This window comes from Parambassis ranga, chromosome 2, assembly GCF_900634625.1.
Source record: "Parambassis ranga chromosome 2, fParRan2.1, whole genome shotgun sequence".
In the NCBI taxonomy this organism is placed as follows: domain Eukaryota; kingdom Metazoa; phylum Chordata; class Actinopteri; family Ambassidae; genus Parambassis; species Parambassis ranga.
Window position 1 is genome coordinate 24,165,038 of NC_041023.1, and position 21,649 is coordinate 24,186,686.

The following is a 21,649-nucleotide window of genomic DNA, read 5'->3' on the forward strand; positions in this document are numbered from 1 at the left end:
TTTCCTCTTCCTCTACACCTTCATCACATTTATGCTTCTCGTTTGTAGCCTTCCTCTTCCCTCATCCATTCATTTTGCTTTTTTTTTTTTTAAACTACCCAGCCTCTGGGTTGTGTAGATCAGTGCTGAAAGGGGTCAGCAGAGCAGCAGTATGATCAATATGGACACACAAACACTCACACTCGCAGTCTGTACAGATCAACCGACCCAATATAGAAACAAGCTTGTGCTTTCTCTGTGGCCTGCTGTCCTCTGATCCCTGTGTGATCATCATTTGCATGTCTGTGTTAGGTTGTTGTGAGGTTCCTGGACACGTTTTGTACCTGCACTGGAAAAACAGGCACCTTATATCATCACTGATGTCAGAAAAATGAAATGTTCTGCGTCTTTTGAGTGTTGAGCAGTGAACGCTGTGTTCTCAGTGTCACTTTGTGTGAGTCTGTTGTCAGCTAGACTTTATTACCACTTTTAATTCAGGTTTATTTGTGTGTGTGTGTGTGTGTGTGCATGTAGGCACGGCGTAACAGCACTGCCCTTGATGATTGTGTTGAAGTCTGTCAGTGAATGTTGCCAGCTGCTTCAGTTTCAGTCACTCAAAGGAAAGAAAAAAATCACCTCAAGGTGCAGAAGCTGTCAGAGAAAAGAATAGAAAAATCTGTTTAATTACTAAAAAATATTTCTGTCCAAACACATTTTCTTGAGGAAGGATAGTTCTAGAAGAGTAATTATTTGTGACATATTAATTATAAGTGACATCTTTGTAAGGATACGGGTCCAGAGGAGGCCAATCGTGACTTGCAGCTCTCTCTCACAGCCCGTCGATCCAAACATCTTCACATTTAACAATGCTGTGTTTGCCCTTGAGGAGCTGGGCTACTGCGAACCAAACCATACTGGAAAAAGATTAGAATGAGCTGCTGACAGTAGTAGCTGATTGAAGCTCCACCTCCTGAGCAATACACCAACTAAAAGTGATCTGAAGATTGAACAGTTGCTTTGCCTAAAATGTACAAAAAACTCCTCAGCAATGAATACATTTATTTCTAGCATCACTCAGATATAGCTTTACATTATGTGACTCTGCTCTCCGTGTCAAAGTTACTGTTTTTAATAGAAGCAGTAATAGTCATTTCTAGAAGTTTCTTGAATCAGCTTTTGAGCCCAGAGCTGCTCAGCTTGGAATTTAGCTAATTAGTACTTCTCTCTGACGTGCTTGGAGGGGTTCATGTGAAAAAGAGAGGTCATATAATTATAGCCCCGGGAAAACCCTGAGCTTGAGAGTGTGTGTGTGTGTGTGTGGATGTGTGTGTAGATAAGTGTGTCAGTGTGCGTACTTCTCTATCCCTTATGAGATTCTGTTTAGTGTGGTTTTATTTGCATGCTCAGCCTTTTGTGAGGACAAGAGTTGACCTCATTCACTTTCATTATTTGCCAAGATGATGAAATAGGACTTTTTCTGGCAGTAGCCTCAAAATGAGAAATTATACACCTCACCTTAGGACCCTTATATAATAAAGCTAAATTCTTCTGTGCAAATAAATAAGTGAAGAAAGTGAAATGAATCAAACTCTCTTAGGAGGCTGCAGTTGTGGCCAGCTTAATCTCATTAAAAGAGCTCAAAAGGCTCTGTTTATACAGGCTCCTACAAGAATTATTTATGCATTTGTCAGTGGAAACATGCATAATTTAATTGCAAGAATGTTCACTTAACAGTGTAAAGAGAATGATAGCTGCTCAGAAAAAAGCATTTTCACAGCTGGTTCCTTCATCTTGTGTAGTCCAGGTGTGCAGTGTCATCTTTTGAATCTGTACACAGACAATCAATAAAATAAACGGTTTAGCTGCAGTTCAAAATGTGTGTTTGCTAACTGTGATGTTTCTCTGTTTTACAGCATGTGGAAAGGTCTGAATGTGAACTGCACCGACAGCTCAGGATACACACCTTTACATCATGCATCACTCAATGGACACAGGTAAGACTGCAGGACCATCTCTCTACTCTCTAATGTTTGTACTGATGTTACTGTGGTTTGCTGTAGGGCTGGAACTATAGTCTGTGTGTCCACTTTTGGATTACCTAGGAGCAAGGTGGAGGCAGGTGCTGGCAAGATGGACAAGAAACCACCATTGCTGGGTTGATCCATTTTTATTGTGTTTTACTCAGATCTGTTTGTAGTGTCTCCCTGGTAACCAAATGAGAGGGGAAAAAAGAAATCTAACCTAGAAAGGTCCAGCAGAAATAGAGTATAAGTGTCTCTGCTCTGCTTGTAGCAGCAGCTTTGCTGAATTTTCCTGGCAAAATGTCCTTGTGATGCTTGGATACCTCCAGAAGACAGACATTATCTGCTTGGATGAAGGAGCCTGAGCCATTTGATGTGGTTATTAAAAGGAAACGCACCATCCTGTTCACCTGTGCAAGAGTTAGCTGTCATTATTAGTCAAAAAATAAAAAACTCCTCAGTGTTAAATGTGTCCATGATTTTGAGAACAAGCTTTGCAAGCTTTCTTTCTCTACCTGGGCCTGTTGAGAAATCCTTTACACTGTCTGGATTAGCTGCAGGTCTGACCGCTATCCCAGTTTGGCGGAACTGAAGGATTAGTCCTGTGTTTTGGGGGCAATTATGTGGATTTCCTACTTCAGATCAACCAAGGAAGGAGGAGGAGGAAGAAAGAGACGAGGGGAAGAAAAATGCAGCCTCAGTGTGAAAATCAGGCCGCCAACAAAAAGCTGCTGCAGAGGAGAGATTTAACATCGAGGTAGGAAAGTGGAAAGAGAACTGGCAATTAAGATATAGAAGAAGGAAGGCTTGGCAACCGGCACAGCTGCATTCAGAGTCTGAAGTGAATTTTTAAGATAGTTTTAGTTCTGTTGAAATCTGCATCGAGCCTTTGATGGATGTGAAGTTTGACCCTGAAATCCCCCCCGTTGTGGCTCTGCTGTTTAATTTTGCTTTTTCCGGAGTGAAGTAATGTATAAAATAAAATGAAATACTGAAATTAACTAAGCAGTTCATTAAGCTTCACAGTGCTGCGTACACCCTTGCTCCAGAGAGAGGGTTTGCCCCTTTTGTCTCCTCTGTTTCTTCCCCTGACATTTTAAATGCAAATGAAGCACTTCACCTTTCCTCTGCAGACAGAGGCGGCGACTTCAGCTGGAGTCTTCTTAATATGAAGCCTTCCTTCGATAGCTCAGTTGGTAGAGCGGAGGACTGTAGTGAGAGAGTCCCAGGCATCCTTAGGTCGCTGGTTCAAATCCGGCTCGAAGGACAGACTTTGGGGGCAACAGTGGCGCAGTGGGATAGCAGGGTTGTCCAATAACCGGAAGGTTGGTGGTTCAATCCCAACTCCTCCCTAGTGTTCTTGGGCAAGACACTTCACCCTAGCCTGTGGCGCGCCTTGCTAGTCATTGTATGACACTGCCAAGTGCAGCAGCCGTAACGAATTTCCCTCTGGGATTAATACAGTATCTAAAATAAAAAAATAAAAAATAAAAATAAAATGAAACGGTATCTCTGACATTACTGCTAAGTAGCAGCTGAATGGACTTTACATCCCAAACCCAACTCTCTGATTTGTCATGTTATGAATCGGTTTATTTAAGATGACTTACAGCCAAGGCTCTCAATCACCCAAGCTTTGTTTGACAAAGTGGGACCAGATCACATGGCTAGAAAACCACCCTGGAAATGAAGTGTCATTAACTGCAGTTCCCACCATGGCCTCTGGGACCTGGTGCCAAAAGTGAGTCAATCCCCATAGACCACCATGAAAAAACGTCCAACTTCACAGCAGAAATAAACAGCACCCAAACACTTTCTATTGATATGTTGCCTTTTTATATATATAATAACTCTACAGGGACAAAGTTTCCCTAACTTTCTTTTTAAATTTTAATAATTTCACATAAGCATGGGTTTGACTGACTGTTTCAGTAACTGTCCATCTACCTCAGCTCCACTCCTGCACCCACCCTTTGCCTGTGTTTAGGTTAAATAAAAACTTCAACTTCAACTCAGCGTTCCTGGTCAGCATCAGCTCTGAGGACCTGACGACAGGAGCATTGTCCTGGTGGAAGAGCATCTGTCAGTGCTGTAGGTCTCTGCAATAGTGTGGCCCTTTTTCCATGAGCAGTACGGTACTCAGAAAACCGAGGCCATCGTCTTTATGTAGACCTCACTGGTCTGGCCTTCTTGGAAGGTTACACATATTGCTGGAGAAATCTGGCAGGCTTAGCCTCAGAAGTGGCAGTTTTTTTAATCTGCCTTTCATCAGGCTCCTGGTGAACTAAAACCAATGTATGTTGTGTTAGTACTGTAATGTTAGAAATGTTTGGTTTTGTATTCTACAGTATGGATCTCTGGTCCCTGTGCTCAGCTTTGTGTCTCTCCTATCTGCTATTTATTGATCTGTCTCTCTGTCTCTCTCAGGGATGTGGTATTGAAGCTGCTCCAGTTCGAGGCGTCCACAAACATCGCTGACAGCAAAGGCTGCTTCCCGCTGCACCTGGCTGCCTGGAGGGGAGACGTAGACATCGTCCGTATCCTCATCCACCATGGTCCCTCACACTGCCGGGTCAACCAACAGGTAATCCCATCATCCTCCTCTCAAAGACCTCCACTTTCCACTGCTGGGTCAAACTCACTAAACTTAACAGAGCATAAAAATGAATGACTACAGGTCAGAGGAGTTACTAGAGGAGCCATTTTTATGTAACCACTAGCTTCCTCTCAGGACATGTACATAAACCCGTCTGATTATGGCCTCTCCTGATCCTGTACAGTCTCCAGTGATCTCTCTCTGACAGGCTGGTGAGCGTTTCTGCTCTGGGAGCATTTCAGCTTGCCGCTGCTGTCATTCTTCATCAGTAAAAATGACCTTCTCCTCCTCCCGCACTCTGTCCATCTTTCCTCGCTGCATATTGATGATGTCAGAGCTCGCTGATGTACACACACAGGAATTGGTGTTTTAACCAAAAGTGTTGTTGATATTGCTCCTTCTTATAGTAATGGGCCCCCAAGGTTATCAGAGCGTTATTTACTGTGCCTAATAAGCACGTTTTTTCTGTGTCACCATTAGCCAAATCGTTTCCCTCTGAGAGTTGTTAGAACCTAATTGTATGCTGTGATAAATGATGTCCCTTGCCCCCGAAATGAAGAGGTTTGTCAGCGAGTGAACATGGGTAATTTTCTTTTTTCTTTTTTTTTTCTTATTTTTTTTTTACCGCATCAATGATTTGTTGAGCTGAGTGAGCTGCTGTGCAGGCAGCGTGGACACACACTGAGCGAAAGCTGCTGATGGAGAGGATACTGTACATGATGCTTGACTTTTGGTGCAGTCAGTTTGTTTTTGTGCGTGTACGTCTTTGTGATAGAAAACAAATGTTTTCTACATGAAGGTTTTCCAGGAATTACACTCTTGCTGTTAATGTGTTGTTGTAATTGTTTTTGCAGCCCCACAAAGTTAAAGGAAAATTGTTGTGATTTAGCCATCCATCCATCCATCTGTTTATCCATTTCATCTTCCATCTATTTGCTTTGTCCTGTACATGGTTTTTGGGTGTGGAACTTGACTCACCGGTCACTGACCGCCTGTGTGATTCTTATGCTATCCAGAGAGAGCCCATATGTGCACAACAATGCAGGAACCACTGTGGTGTTGCTGTTATCAAACCAGTAATTCCCCTAAATTGGATGGATGGATGGATGGACGGACCATGATGTAAATGCATCAGTAAGAAAAATTTGAGCAACAGTGCCACCAGGTGCTGTTTTCTCTCAGCAGCTTAGTTTCTGGATGGTCCCCACCTGCCGTACCCACTTACAGGGTATTGACAGGTGTACCCATAGCTTCTATGCTGCATTTCCTCTTCCTGTATACTCAGCCAGTACACTGTAAAACGTCCATAGTGTTGTCTGATGTAGGACGAGGACAACAGTTGCAAAGTCAAAGGATAATTGACACATAGGTTTGGGACATTACAGAAGGCTCACAACCTTTTTGCACCTGTGAAATGAAAGAGCCTTTTTATATTCACCCCATATTTGATGCCTCTTTTGTTACAGTAAATCTCTCTTTGAGGTTTGTTTATCAACAAGCTGGTTTTATCTCCCCTCTTATCAGCAGCTTCCATCTTCCCCTCTGTATAATAAACATTGCTGCTAACCAGTGCTGTTTGTGTGTCGCACTGTTGCACACAGCAACACACAAAGACTCCACTTCTATTTATTATCCTAAATGTGTTTAGTGTTTGTTTGTAGTGTATTTTCCTCTTAAGCACTCATGTTTGTTTTGCACCAGTGAAATTAAAATCCCGGTACTTGTGTATGTTAAACGCTGCGTGTTTGCACAGCAGTGTTTTTTACGTCGTCAGCGCGAGGGTGCAGTTGTCTTCAGGTTGCCGACATAAATCAGAGAGCAAGATTTATGGAGCATCTGTGTGTTTACGATGCCTAAGCTCTGTATTTTCCCACTGTCTGTCATGTCTGCAGTAGAGAGCAGGGCTTGCATACATTAGTCAAGGTGATATACACAACCTCACACACACTCACACCTATCATCCAGACTTACAGCAGCAAGCCATTTGCTGCACAATACCCCATTCTCGGCAATATTACTTTGCCCACACACACCATTACTGGTGTCAGAGGTGGAGTGTATGTGTTTTATTGGGTCATTCCAGGGGCACAGTCTTTGGCTTACTATGTTCTGTTATCTTTACATCAGGGAGAGAAGCTCCATGTTTGTCCTCACTTGTACACGTAAGGCAAGTAAGTACTAGTTTGACAGAAATGGAGGTGGCGGAAGTGCGTAGGTGGAGCGGTCCCTCTCTGCAGCCAATAACGGATTATTTGGGGTTAGTGGATGTGATTAGTTGGCGGTAAACCAGTTCCAGCCCAGTGTTTATTGTCTAATTGGTCCCAGTAGTTCTTATTCACAGCTGTTTGTGTTTATTGTGGGAGCATGAGTGTGTGTTTGTGAGAGGTGGAGGCTGACTGGAGAAGATGATTATACATACAGTGGGTTTGTGTGTGTGTGTGTGAGAGAGAGAGAGACGGTGAGACAGTGATTGATAGTGAAAGATTGCTTGTTTACTCAAGGCTTGCACTCCGCTTGCAAGGCCAAATGCATGTTTTGACGAGTGACACGTTGTTGGTTGTGATCTCTCTTTCTCCCACTCAGGCTGAATCATGAACTGCCGGCTCGCTCTAGCCTGTTGATGTGTCCAGATTTAACTTTAATTTCTTTTTTTTAAAACATGAAAAAGGCGAAGGGGAAGCTCTTGATTTATCCTCCCTGCTCTCATCTGTGTTCATAAATGAAAGATCGCTAATACAAGTAGCTGAATGTCATTTTTTTCCTTAGTGTGGCTTTGGGCAATCTGGAAGGCTCAGGGGGGGTCTGATGTTTTAGGGTTGAATCTGGAAAGACCTGCTGGTCCGATGCCTTGAGGACTGGAAGCCCAGGGCACCCATACACTGTACAGTGTCTGAGTCCACTTAACCTTCCTGTTCATCCAAATACAGGCAAAGAGGTGGAGTGTGAAGCGGGCGGACAGCTTGAGCAGTTTTTTTTGTGGGATTCTTTTTTCATCTTACTGTTCCAAAAGAGATCCAAATTAACAAGCTGGCATGGCAGAACATAGGACCAAAAATACCTACGCTGTGTGTGATTACACAACAGGTGCTTTGAAGGTGCACCCCGTGGAGGCATTACACCTGTTTGGTGAAAGAATAGGAGTCCATTAGCTGTGCTGAACTGTAAATGATGAGAGCTGAGATGCTGGAGTTCTTCTCACTGTGTGAACTGTATTTATAGAGTTACTGCATAATGTGTTACGAGTGCGTACATTGAGACTCTTTGGCCCCAGGTGTTGCACTTACAATAGCACACATCCAGGCAGATTATGTTAACTAACTAGTAATGACACGATTTAGCCTGCAGAGAAGCGCTGGACTGTAAAAATGAGTGTGCTCGGGGCAGTGTGAGGGACAGTTGTGTCCGGCAGATTTGCCCACCGATACAGAGCAGATGTGAGTGTGTGTATGTGGGAACTAGCACACAACCTCTGGACTGCTTCTTCTACCCAGAGTTTAAGGGTTATTATGTGTACACTGTGCTGTCCCGTGTGTGTTGCTGTGCAGCAGATACATTCCAGGAGTGTTTTCTTTTCTAACAACAGAAACATGTTGGGGTTATATCCTTCATTTTCTCCTCCCTTTTTGACCCGAAGGAGATTAGCAGAGTGATCATATGAGAGGCAGCAAGGCGTTCTGGGAGTTTAAAGACTGTGTGAACTAAGGGGAAGGTAACGGGTTAGGAGGTCGTACGCCTCCTTGTGCGTTTCCTCAAATTTTCTTCCAGTGTTTGTGCCTGTGTGGTAATTCTAGCATGCACGTACAGGGCTCTAGAGTGCGACCATTTTGGTCGCAAATGCGACCTAATTTCTCAAAGGTGCAACCAAAACAATATCAGAGGTTGCACCGGTACGACCAGCTGTTAGAGGGAGATACATTCTCCGCAACTCTTAAAAGTCTCCCTGTGGTCCAACAACAGACACACATCAGGCTCATATCGTGGTCTAAACCAATCAGAGACCATGAAGGGCGGGGCCCTGCGTGTGTGTATCTTTGAAAACGTGTCTGCTGCGGTCAGCCGAGACCGCAGGAAATCCAGAAAAAGAAGAACACGGACATATGCTGCGCAGAGCTGATGCTGTGCGCTAAAGCTTGTTCCATACTCCACGAGAACAGAGAGATCTGTTACCCGAGGTATCGGGAACAAGAACAAAGTTCGTTTCAGCCCGGACGTGTGTGCAAAACTCATACGGCCCTCTCACTGCACCGCGCAGCGCACACACAGACCGACAGGTATTAAAGACGTTTCGCTGCAGAAGCCGCAGTTCAGGTGAACATGCAGTGGAAGAGCAGGATTTGTTGCTACTATGCAGGTTTTGCTAATTTGCTTTTGACCTGAATGACGGATGATAACGAGCCGGTAATGTTCAGGGAGGGGGCGTGACGTGCTCGTAGCATCATAACAGACTGAACAACAGGTCTGAGGACAGTATCATCTGACCTGCGTAGTTCATCCATGAAGGCTGAGTCACTCTGACTGACAGCAGTCAGCTGGTTTTAAGGAGTTATAGAACATGGTTACATGACGAACGCCCATTTAAAAAGTATTGTTATTATCCTGCTATAGTGGACCATTGTCTGCCAGTATGATATCTGCATACAGCTAAAACTGTAACAGACAGAATGAAAAGCCTGTCAGCTGGAGCTCAGCTTTAGAAAGAGAGGAGACAGAGGCAGAGAGGAAGAGGTGAGGAAGATGAGAGAAGAGATACTGTAGCTGCATTAGAAACGTGTTGAAGAAAACAAAATATATATCTCAATCACAACTATTAAATAAATAATGGTGTATATAATTTTAATGATTTTTAATTCACATGGGCAGATAGATAAGTGAGGAGTGACAGCCAGAAAATACAGAGAGAAAGCAAACAGGGAACTGAAGAGTGCTGTATGAACTTTGAATCTTCATTATGGATTTCTGACAGGCAGACTTGTTGGCTAGTTTGTCCATAATTTGAATGAGTACTATCAGTACTTTATCAGTATTTAAAATACTTTTTATTTAACTGTGTTCATTATACAAGGTCCAAATTCATTTTAAAGTGATATGATTATTAAGCCTATTCATATGTACAAAATGTACTGATGCGTACAAAAATATACGGATGTGATGCGGTGCACCTAATTTTTGTGCTGGTGCACCTAAGAAAAAAAGTTAGGCGCACCAGTGCAACCAGTGCAAAAAGTTAGTCTAGAGCCCTGACGTATGTTGCTACCACACAAGAAAATGAAACCATATGTTTCCTGATGATCAACATAGCCCCTCTGAGAACACACGCTCCTGCTAATATGACAAACCGCCCTGGGAAAGTCCTTGCATCTAACATCGGTCACCGCCGTGCCCACTGCTGCCAAGACTCACACAAAGTCACACACTGAGCCATAGGATGTTTGCTTATGAGTAATGTGTTTAGAAAATGTTATATCATATGTTTTCCACAGTCTGCAGCGGGTTTGCTAATTAAAGTTCAGCAAAAGAAAATGGATTCATCTCTCCGTGAATCAAAACAAACTCTCAGCCTGCAGTGATTGCTGCAAGCTGCGAGCAGATTGTGCGTGAGGGTGTTAATTGAGGTGTTATATGGAAACACTGTAAAACTGAATTGTGGGATTTCTTTTTGTTTCTTTGTGGTGTGTGTTTTTATAAACCCTGCAGGGAGGTCAGAGTGGAACTGTGCACTGTTCAAACTGGAGCAATGTGTTTTAGGTCTTGCTCACGGGCACTTCAGCTGGAGAAATCCTTCATTTGTGTCTCTGAGGATTAGATCAAACCTGCTGCTCTGAGTGCCAAGCAGTGCACTTGGATAAATATCCCTGTTAATAATTTCTTTTTTATTATATAAATGAGATAGTATGCAATAAGTTTTACCCAGGGCTTGTATATCCAGGTAAAATGTTGATATGTTAAGTGTGAATGCATTGTGCATATATAACTCAGGCCACTTTTTAGCAAACAAAATGATTAAAGAAGATATATTAAATTTCTACTGACCCAATTCTATCTGCACTGCACTCCTTTAAATTTGGCACGTCAATACTTTTCACAGCATGTGTGATTAATAAGTACTTCTAAGTCTGAAACAAATAAATGAACAAACAAACCAAACTAGTTAATTGCAAAAGCGATGACGTGATGCTCTGCAAAAGAAATGTTACTCCTAAAAACCTTTATTAAGCAGTGAAAATACTCAAAGTTATATTTGTTGTATAATGTACCATTACGAATTTAACTTTAAAGGTTGCTTAGCATCTACTGCTTTCTACTACAAAGCGAAACAGATCAGTGTAAACACACTAAACACCTGTATTTACAAAATCTTTTAAATGTATATAAATAACAAATGTACTATTTTCACTGAATGCAATGTTTGCTATAATTAGTTACAGGTTAGAGGCTGGATCAACTGAGTCATTGGCAGCTTTCTGTGCTGTCTTTGTATAGCAGCATTAGCTGGATAGCCTAATGAGTTTAGCTCTTTTTAAAGCTGTCAAAATGCAAATCAACTTATAAGATGTTTGGATTTCCTCAGAGATGTAGAAGTGCAGAATACTGAATGAAAACATGAGAAAGACGTGAGGAAAAAAAAACAGTTTCACCTTGTGTGCCTCGTCTTTTTCCGTCTTCATTTATTTACCCAGCTCTCCCCAGGCAGCGCACTGAGTTGCTGGGATTATGAGATGCTGTAACATTGCCGCAGCTCATCCTGGATATCAGTCCATCAGCATTAACGTGGTGTATGTTCAAACAAATACCTCTGCGCCTCACCCGCTCCGGCTTCATTTCAGCCCTGGCCTGTCTGATAAGACTCGCTTATTTGAATGGATGTAGCATTGTTTGGTCACATGCAGATGAACTGAGATAGCACTGATTGTGTTTACCATGGGATATGTGTGTGTGTGTGTGTGTTTGTGTGTGTGTGTGTGTGTGTGTGTGTGTTTGTGTGTGTGTGTGTGTAAATGTACAATGAATATAAGTGGATTGTGTGCGCACTTCAGTTAAGAATAGTTATGAAGGAGATGCTGCACATAGAGTCCTCCTTAAACAATAATAAAACCACATCTCCAAAGAGCAGATACGTCTTAAAAAGAAGAAAAGAAAAGCTGTGGCGTCCATTTGTTTGGGCATGTCAATAATGTGCCGCTATTCCTGTTGATGTGGCATTAGTAGATGGCTGTTGCTCAGAGCCCAATCAGGAACAATATACTGAGTGCTAGATGATATTGAGAAGCTGTCAGAGCCGGTGTAATGGAAACATATAGCCCGCTCTGAGAACACAGAGGGAACATTCTCTCTCCTTCTCTTGCTCCCTCGCCTCCTCTCCTCATCTCTTTCGTCCTGTCACTCCTGTGTCTCTGTTCATCTCTTCGTCACCCCTCCTTTTGTCAGGGAATTGTGTTTTTCCTATCTTAAGCAGTGCGAGTGAGGCGCTGCCGATTGGACCGACAAAGCTTTATTGTTCACTTAAGGCTGCAGTGACGGACGGGGTCAGAAGCAGCACCGACAATAGCTGCAAGCTTGGTTCCAGTAGTTATCGCAGCCGCTTTGTTTATCAGCGTGTGTGATTGGTTTCCTCAGTCATTTCATTCTTGCTTGTTTTGTGTGGAGTAATTATCTTCCTCTTATTGAAGCCATAATCCGTGAATTAAGTCTTAAAGGGACCCTGTGGAGTTTTCTTGTGAACACAAAAAAGGTTTCTTCCTTTATTTGAAAAGTGGTGCACTGTATATATTGATATTTTCGCTGAGGTGCAACCATAAAGCTCCAGCTTCTCCATCTTTGCTTTAGTAAACTTCATCTAGCTTCTCTCCAGAGTCCAGAAAGAGGCAATGAATAGTGGCAATAGAGCTGAAGGTGTGCAGTGTAAAGAGAAAGCCATCTGCCAGCTCTGAAACGTCCCAGGCTTGTGTTTATCTAAATATTCACATATCTTATGCAAATACTTTACAAATACCAACCTAGTGAACAGTTGTCAGGTGACATCAGTGTGTTCTCGGCAAGAAAGAACCCGCACCAATGCTAATCTCTAGGGATGTCCCGATCCGATCACCTGATTGGAAATCAGGCCTGATTAAGTGGTGTCAGACTCGACCGGAATCGGGACTTGGATATATATGTATGTATCAATATATCTTGAAATCCTAAAATTTTAAGGTATTTATTATTATTCCAGAAATGTCTCTATTCACACCAGGTTGATATCATTAAAAATGTGTTGTTGTGCAGCATGGTGGTTGTCATGAAGAGATGATACAGCACACACAGACACCATCATTCAGTTCAAACAATAAGCTCTATGTTTAGGTGCAAGCTAGCCAACAGCTAAGACATGCACAGGCCTGGTCTTCCACAACATTCTCTGACTCACTAGAGGCGATTTCATGCACGTTGACACTGCTTGTGTAATTCCTGTCACCACCAGATGAGGGAGACAGCAGTTCTACACTGTAGCTTTAAAATTGAACAGTACTCTGTGCAGCATTTTAAATTTCATGTAACCATTGCAGCCAAGCAGCGTTTATTTTTAGCATGGTTGGATTATGAGTGTTATAACACACTCTGAGGTGTGGAATAATGGGCTCTGTGCAGGAGAAGTGCCACCACTTTGAGTCATGCTGTTCTTCACTTTCACTATATCTTTGTGTCATCAGGAGGCTTTGTGCTCTTACAAATGTATCCGGTATAGTAATATGGTCGCAACATCCAGTCAGTTCTTTGCTTGCTTCTTTTTTCAGATGCATTTAATATTTAATAGACGAGCAGCCTATTCTCCCGACATCAGTTTGCCATTCTACACTAAACTCTGTCAAGAGAAAATGATGACCGATTGCTCTCCATTTGTGGTGGTTTGGGACTTGGCAGGAGTGTATGAATTCGTACAGTAGATTAGATAAGATGAACTTAAAATGATCCCCTGAGGGCAACTCACTCAAGTGGAAAATGATAATAAACAGAAGTAGAACATCCACATAGCAGCAGAGCAAATGGAGTTTAGTCAATATAATGTAAGCAGCAATTACACTGGTAAACTCTGATGAATGTGAATTGCAGCATCCATGACTGTTGTGCTCACAGTACAGTGGACCTGCACTGGAAGCTTCCACTCAGCCATGAATGGAGGGGTGTGCGGTCCACGGGGAAAACAGAGCGATCTGATTGGCTGAGGTGCAGGAGAGACTCTTGTAGTGGTGTGTTTTTTTCCTTCTGCTAGATCACGTGTATGTGTATTTATATAGGGTCTCTCTGCTCTGATCTCAGTTTTTCACATATATAGTATCTCTTCATCTTTCTCAGTCAATGCTCACAGACATAAGTGAAAGAAGGGAGAGGGAGGAAGGGGAGTGGTGGGGGGAGGCTCTGGGGAACAAGGAAAAGCAGGAGATGAGATCCGAGCAGTGGAGTTTGGTCATGGTGTTTTGCTGGTTTTATTTTGGAATGTTGAGAGGTACATTAGAAGCAGGAAGGGGTGGATGAAGATGGAGGTTGTAGTCTGATATGTGTACATTCAACAGATGTGATGAGCTACATGACAAGGCAGGCATTTTAGTTGTTTTTTCCCTATAGACAGTATATAACTGTGCCACTGTGCCTTATGTCTCAGCCCTGGAGGTAGCTGCTTGGTTTTCACATAACCAATCAGTAGCCAGCTTACAACATTCCTGCTTGCTGTGGGGCTCACATCCCTGACCTCCACCTGCTGCTGGTGCCCAGAGGAAGTGCAGCAGTCTGCTAAAGGCTAAACAACCCAGCTATCTCCTCTTCCTCTCCTGTGGTCACTTAGTAAGACTCACCTGTTCACTCACTACTGTCAACATGAGTGTAATGCTGGGGCTTGCTGGTTAGCATGCTATCATTGGCAGAGCGCTCTCATGGTATAATGCATGTTTTTAAATAGTAGGATAGGATTGAGTAGAAATATCTGTATACCTACCCAAGGCAAATCTGGCGGCTCTGATTTGTACAACTTTAATTCCTCCTACAGTCTCCTCTTTTTTCCCTCTGTGTTATATCTCCTTTTACATTTCTTTGGACAAGACAGCTTGTCCTTTTTTTCCCCCCTTTCCGTTCACAGAAGCCTTAATGCAGATGTGCCTGCATGCGTCACGTGGCTGTACACATTTCATTTGTACATTTTCATTTGCAATATATGGTTGCCAGCTTATTCATCATAAAGTGTATGAATACACACAGATTTAATCCCCGTACGACCCACTTGTTCTTTGTGTAGCGTCCTCTCACTCCCTCTCTCTCTCACTCTCTCTCCTATCCTCTCTCTTCAGTGTGGTGATCCATCATTCTCCTCTCCTTTGTGTGTGTCCCTCTGCCCAGTTTCCCAGTCATTACGGGGCTGTTTTCACCCAGTACTTCAGAACCCCAGGGACCACCAACAATGATGTTGGCCTGACAGAGAGCCCCTAGAGAGCGTGGAAATGGCCACAGTTTCTTTGCACAAGTTCAAACTAACCTTTTAAAAAGACTTGCACACAATTCTGTCCCAACATGTCAGGCCAAAGTGTTAAAAAGGACACAGCTAACCTTGATTTTATATCATTATAAAAGTCCTGTGAGATAGATAGAACGAGATTTTTTTTTATTTTCCAGGTGCCTGGAAAATGAGAACAATAGTAAAATGTCCTGGAAAACAACTTATTGCGGTAACAGCTGGCTGAGATGATGCGAAGGGACCAGGGACAGTATCTGCAGGCGTTTGAACGTATCACAAAAAAAATCTGCATTTTCAGAAAAACCATTTTAAATGTTGGTGACAGCAGGTACCCATCAACGCTGATACTATAAAATCTATTAATAGCAGTGAGGTCTTGAATGAAAAATAAAAGTATTACATAACATCCTCCAGATATGCTAATTGGCCTGTTAAATGGAAACTGACATGCTCAGACAGTCTGGTGGGTTTAAGGCAGGAAAAAACATCCTGGTTTCATCCTTCTGTAACACAGACGGGAAGCTATAGATTTCCTTTGGCAGGTCTCACAAACCTGACAGACTTTTGGAATCTGAACATGCAGCGTGATGTACAGTGCTGCTGAAGACATGTGCTGCAGGAACTTTCCATCCCGTGTCAATGCACCAGAAATCCCCCCATCACCAAGTCCAGTCGCTGCCATTTTATACAGCATGTTAATCAACCTTCCCTTTTCCTGTCCTCCTTTTTGTAGCATCTATTTTACTCTTGCCCCTCTAATCCTCTCATTTCTCTCATCCAAAACCACCTCTGTTCTCATCTTCTTCTTCTGTTCTCCCACAGAACCATGAGAGGGAAACGGCGCTCCACTGTGCAGCCCAGTATGGACACTCTGAGGTGGTTTCAGTGCTGCTCCAGGAGCTAACTGACCCCACAATGAGAAACAGCCGACAGGAGTCACCTCTGGACCTGGCAGCACTGTATGGACGACTGCAGGTCAGTGAAGGGATATAAAGAAGTCTATACTACACTAACAAACAAAGACATCCTGAGTTTGAAGCTGAGTTGTCAACCATTGTTAACCAACCATGCTAATTTGTGCTGTAGAGCTGTCCATAGTGTGGAGTTCTGTGAGGTTGGACTTGTTTTTGGAGCAATCCTGAAGTAGTCTTTTGAGAAGCTGCAACTTTTGGCGATTTCTCCCTTTTGTCAGCATTGGAATCCAACTTATAGGACGTTATTGGTGGCTAGGATCTAAAAGTTTATAGGTCTGTGTGTGTTAAAGTCCATACATCAAGCAACGGCATAATATACTGTAAAATTGGGAATATATATAATCAAGTCATACTTGGCTACATCATCATCACCAGTGTCTAATGTTTACCTGACAGATCTCACCTCACCTGAGTAATGAGCATGATACAGCTTAAAAGGCCAGAAATGTAATGTAAAGACTCCCCCTGTTAGACTTGACCTTTCAGAACATCTACGGGGGAGAAGCTCTAATCCCTGAAGGAGCAGCTCCATATAGAGGATGGATGGATGGAGGGGACACTCAGGAATGATGAAAGCCTTTGTAATGAATAAGAATGTGATGAGTCGATACAAGTGAAGCGTGTCCCACACATTTAATTTGCAATGAAAATTGAGGTGCAAAGCGGAGAGACAGAGAGAGGAGAAAAAAAAATATAACTCGGCCGTTCCAGCCTGGGAGCAGCTGCTGATTATTTTACTTATGGTGGATATACAGTGAAAAAAGGCACACAAATAGGCAGGCCCACATACACACACAAACTGAGAGGTGTTTGCTACAAATGCTTCCTGATGTACAAAAGGAGAGAGGAGGTGTGATTGCAAAGGTAGTGGGTAATTGCAGTCGAGCTGTACAGGTTTGTCTGAGTGTGAATGAATAATTTATAAAGGCATCGCAGTAGTTCGCTCTTTTTTTCTCTCTCTGCATAATAATGAAGGGAAATCCCAATAGTGGAAGCTACTGCTGCATGGAGATGCACCTAACAGAGCAAAAGTTTAGTATAGACACACACACACACACATTAAAGGAGGAAGCTGCCAATTGGGCTGCATTATTAAAGGAGGCATCCGTGATCAAACAAAAGCAAAACAGCCTGCTGCTGCTTTGTGCTCCAGTTGATTGACAGTTGATTTTTTAATACAAAGACTTTATACTACAAACGTGTCATTTAAAAGGAGACCAACAGGTTTTGTTTTGTTTTGTTCATAAAAGCCACAAACTGATTCAAAGTTTTAAGGTTCTCCCAACATCCTCCTACAGAAGTGCCATTCAGGAAGTCACCTTGTTTCTTTGAAGTTTTGTCTTTGACGTGTGATTGTGTCTTTCTGTGCAGGTGGTGCGCATGTTGGTGAGCGCTCACCCCAACCTCATGACCAGCCACACTCGCCTGCACACTCCGCTTCATCTGGCTGCTCGGAACGGACACCACAGCACCGCCCAGACTCTGCTGGACGCCGGCATGGATGTTAACTGTGTGGTAAGAGGAAGTCACTTCTACTGTCGCCGGTCCTCGTCCTCTGTCAGCGTCCAAGGACAGATTGCAGACACAGATTGTTAGTCGTGGATACTGATGACACAAACTTTTTTTATGTGCTTGTTTGGTGTAGGGCATTGCAGTGTGTCCTCACAGACCTAGTCCAGCATCACACAGATCATCTCTTTGTCTCGTACTTCGACCAGAATGGCCACAGTTGAGTAAATTCCTTCCTTATTTTTGGGAGCAGTCTGACATGTGGAGCACATGTGACTGTAGCAGCCATCACAACTGTGGCCTTGTAGGTTGGAGCGGTTGTCTCAGGTCAGTGTAGTAGGTGACCCTCTTCCATGTTGTCCACCAGCAGCACTTGATGCGGACCTCACTGATTTGGCTCTGTTGGGAGTCAAAGATTCTGGTCTCTGGTGTCCCTTCACATGAGCTGAATTCACCTTTCATCAAGCCCAAGGAGTTCCAGGACACCTTTAGAGATGACAACATCGACATGTCCCTGTGAGACACACAGCAGTCTGTATAACTAATCTTTTTATGTATGTGGACACAATCTTCTTAGTCACCTCCTCCCTGTTTGGCCTGGTAAGTGTTAAACAGCTTTGAGTAATAATATGCAGCTCATTATTTGATACAGCTGTGAGTGGAGTAGGTTACTTGGAAGATATGTCTTTATCTTTTATGCCAGACTAAATCTTTTAAAATCTTCCTGTCACTTGTGTGTGTGTGTGTGTGAATATTGTAGAAGCTGTGGCCTGGTGTAGAGCACTCCCTTTGTTTTTGTGCATAGAATTCACCACAGGTATAAATGCTTGGCGGCTACCTCTGTTTCAATTTGTGTATGTCTGCCTCAGTGTGTGTGTGTATGCAGCGCATGTTTCCCATGGTTTGGTGATGGTGAGAGATGAATAATTGATTTGGAGAAAAGACTAAGAGGAGCAGGAGGAGGAGGTGTATGAGGCAGAGGACAGGCTGTTCCTGAGAGGTCCTGAGAGTTCAGATCCTCCTCTTTACACACAATACATTTTCAGTAAGGAAGCAGAGCTACAGTAGAGGAAGATGGACTGCAGCTCAGTTTCTAACATAATGTTTAGACTGCTCTGGTCTTCACTCTTTACACTTCGTCTCTTTGTGTATTCTGAGTCGTCAGAAGGATTCAGATACAGCTTTGTCCTGACCCTTTCTGGGCCATTTATTTTTGTGAAGCCTTGTCAAAATGCAGCCACGCTTTGCTGTGTTCTTGAACACTGTTGTCTTTCTCTTGAGATATTTTTTTTCTCTGTGTAAAGCTGAACTGTTTGAGTTTGCTTATGTCTTAAATGGTGAGGGTATAAATCATCCCTGTGCTTTTGTCACTCCATGTCCCACATGGCAAACACACAGGATAGAACAGTTAAAGACAAATTCTGGTTATAATCACTGTTTCTTTCATGAGCGCTTTCAGCAGAGGCATGGCTGTAGACCTTCTGTCTACAAAGATATGCAACAAGATTTTCCGTGGCGGTCAAGTCAGTCAATTTGAGGATTTTAGAAGAGAGGCCAAAAGGGTGAAAGAAGGTCTAGATTCAGTATTTGTGCATGAAATCCATCCATTAATCCTAAAAATCTCAGATGTTAGGTCATACTGTACTAATTACATTGACTGTATCTTGCATATTCCCAAGCACAGGTCCTTTTTCATCATTCGCCACACTGGGACTTAATGTTGCATACAGGGATTCTGTACTCTGTAGTCTGTGCTGTTTGGGGGGTCATGGAGGACTGAAAGAAAAGAAAGCAGCTTTAAGAGACTCAGGCCTCAGTCTCCAAACCTCTGAGTCTAAATCAAGACACACGTCTGCTGAGAGCTGCAGAGGCAGGAAGGAATCAATATCGGAGTTTACTCAACAGGCATGAGATGAAACAAACCTTATAAAGACTCCTTTCTCAACCCAGAATGGCCTAAATGTATGGTTGTGGCCGTACTCCTGCTGTGACTCATTCATTTGCTACGAAGACATATGGCACAACAGATGCTTCACTCTTCCTTTTTCTGTCTGTGTACGTACAGTTAATACGCAGCATATGAAGCATGTAAAATGCCTTTTTGTTGCACGATTAAAAACCTGAGGACGGGCTCTGAGTGCACAGAAACATATCTGAACCCCCGTGTCCTCCACGGACACTGCAGTGTGGTGGAATTTGGCGGACATGTTTGTGTGCTTGTCTGAAAACATGGAAGCATCTTAACCTGTTGGAGGTGGGAATCATTGTGGGGCTCTCACAGCGAGGAGATGCATGACTCAGCGGCACTGCACCCATCTTTTCTGCCTTCTGTCCTTGTTACAGCCTGTGTGTGTGTGTGTGTGTGTGTGTGTGTGTCTTCATGTGTGCACGGATCTGAAGAGGAGGGTTGTGTTTCTCTGCAGGGATTTGGCCTCAGGCTCCGTGTGTCTAGTGGAGATGAACACTGCACGCCTTTGATTTGCCTCCTCTCCTCCACTACAGCACATCTCACTCTGTCTCTCTGTCTAGTGATGAGGAGCGTTGCAAGCCTTTGATATCTCGGATTTTCTATGCAATTTACCCTTCACTCTCGTTCTGCTCCACCTCATTATGGGTGAAAATAATGCTACTTTTTCAGTGCAGTGCTACATTTTTCCTCTGTTTAGGTGTAATGCCCAAAATAGAATTTGGTAAAAATTGTATGCAGTGGTCAGTTAAACCTGATAGTTTGTGAAGATAAATTTATGCAGATAAATCATTAAAAGACGCTTTTTCTTTGCTCACTGACTGCTGCTTGATTCTGGATTCTGAATTTGGGAGTAGTTGCAGAAGTTACTGACGAGGGCAACAAATGCATCATAGTTCACTATCAAAAGACTATATTGCGAAGCAATTTCGATCTAGCACCAGGTTTTCTTTAAGTGGTCTGGCTCAACAAAGCCAAAGCTTTTGTTTAAAGATAACTGGTGTCTTTGTCAATCCAGACTTTCTGCTTCAGGCTCTGTACATGTTCACATTAAAGTTTGACGTTTGATGCATTGTTTGAGGCATTTTCCACAAGATAACTGAACATTTTCTGGGTCAAAGAAAATGGTGAATACAAATGATTATTATCATGATATCTCGGCAACAAGGCTTCAGCAAATAAGACTAGAGGCATGAAAAAAGCAAAAAAACTTGTGTTTTACTATTTAAGGTGCGTGCATCCCTACCAGGTAAGGTTTGCAGCATAGGTTATCATTGTGATGGTTAAAAGTGAGCCACCTTCATGATCCTGCTAAATCGTTAATCTTGCTTTCCCCAGCAAGAGCTGAGTGTCCCCTGTCCCCCTGAGGACAAAGACAGATTTTCTGTCTTTGTCCTAGAGATTTAAAGAGATTTAAAATGCAATTTGATGTCAGTGTCTTCTAAGTTTTTGGAGTGTCCATGTCATGATCCCTGGACTTGTTCTGGTGTATTTTGGCCGGATTTGTTTTTGCTTCCTGTCTTATTTTGAAATTCTGGTTTCCATGTGTATCTGTGTTTGTTTTTCTTCCTCCTGTGTTTGCCTGCCTCACAAGCTGTGTCTCAATTCTGGGTCTGCATCCTTCGGAGTGCGCATTTTAAGGCCTTTGTATCTTGTATTGTATCTTGTTAGCCCTCCATCTTCTCCTGCTCTACTCCCTGTGTTTCCTCCCGAGTCACCGTCTTCTACTTCTGTGGTTGGTCTTTAGTAATACTTTTTGCTTTCTTGTTTGTACCTGGTGTCTTGATGTTTCGGTTTTTGCTTTTTGGACTTTTTAAGCTCGCCTTTTGTTTGTTACCTGTGCTTTTGTTTTCTGCATTTGGGTCTATACATTTAACCCTCTTGTGTCCTGTTAGGATACAAACGAGCAGATGTTTCTCCAAAGAGAACAGACTTTCCTTATGTGACAGACACAATGAGTGTTTGATTTGTCTGTCTTTTTGCTCTCTCTCTGTCCTCTGCTTGACGCTTTCACTCTCTTTGTAGTTTTCTCAGCAAGGTCAGAGCTATACAGTGCTGTTGACAGCACAGAGTGGGAGCTGTGGACGTTTCACTGATCGCTGTCTTATAAATTGTCATGTGTGG

General features: G+C 42.9%; 1 protein-coding gene and 1 non-coding gene across 4 annotated transcripts in view; both read left to right on the plus strand.

The window, feature by feature from the left end:
* anks1b (ankyrin repeat and sterile alpha motif domain containing 1B) overlaps window positions 1–21,649 on the plus strand; it is a 169,154-nt gene that overhangs the window by 45,158 nt on the left and 102,347 nt on the right. For all 3 annotated transcript variants that reach the window (XM_028422409.1, XM_028422381.1, XM_028422373.1), the window contains exons 2-5: window positions 1,893–1,973; window positions 4,428–4,584; window positions 15,899–16,051; window positions 17,422–17,565. In XM_028422409.1, the coding sequence (XP_028278210.1) occupies window positions 1,893–1,973; window positions 4,428–4,584; window positions 15,899–16,051; window positions 17,422–17,565 (535 nt within the window). The remainder of the gene's footprint in view (window positions 1–1,892; window positions 1,974–4,427; window positions 4,585–15,898; window positions 16,052–17,421; window positions 17,566–21,649) is intronic.
* On the plus strand, window positions 3,179–3,267 carry trnay-gua (transfer RNA tyrosine (anticodon GUA)). Its single transcript is given in 2 exon segments — window positions 3,179–3,215; window positions 3,232–3,267. It is a non-coding gene; the product is annotated as a tRNA-Tyr (tRNA).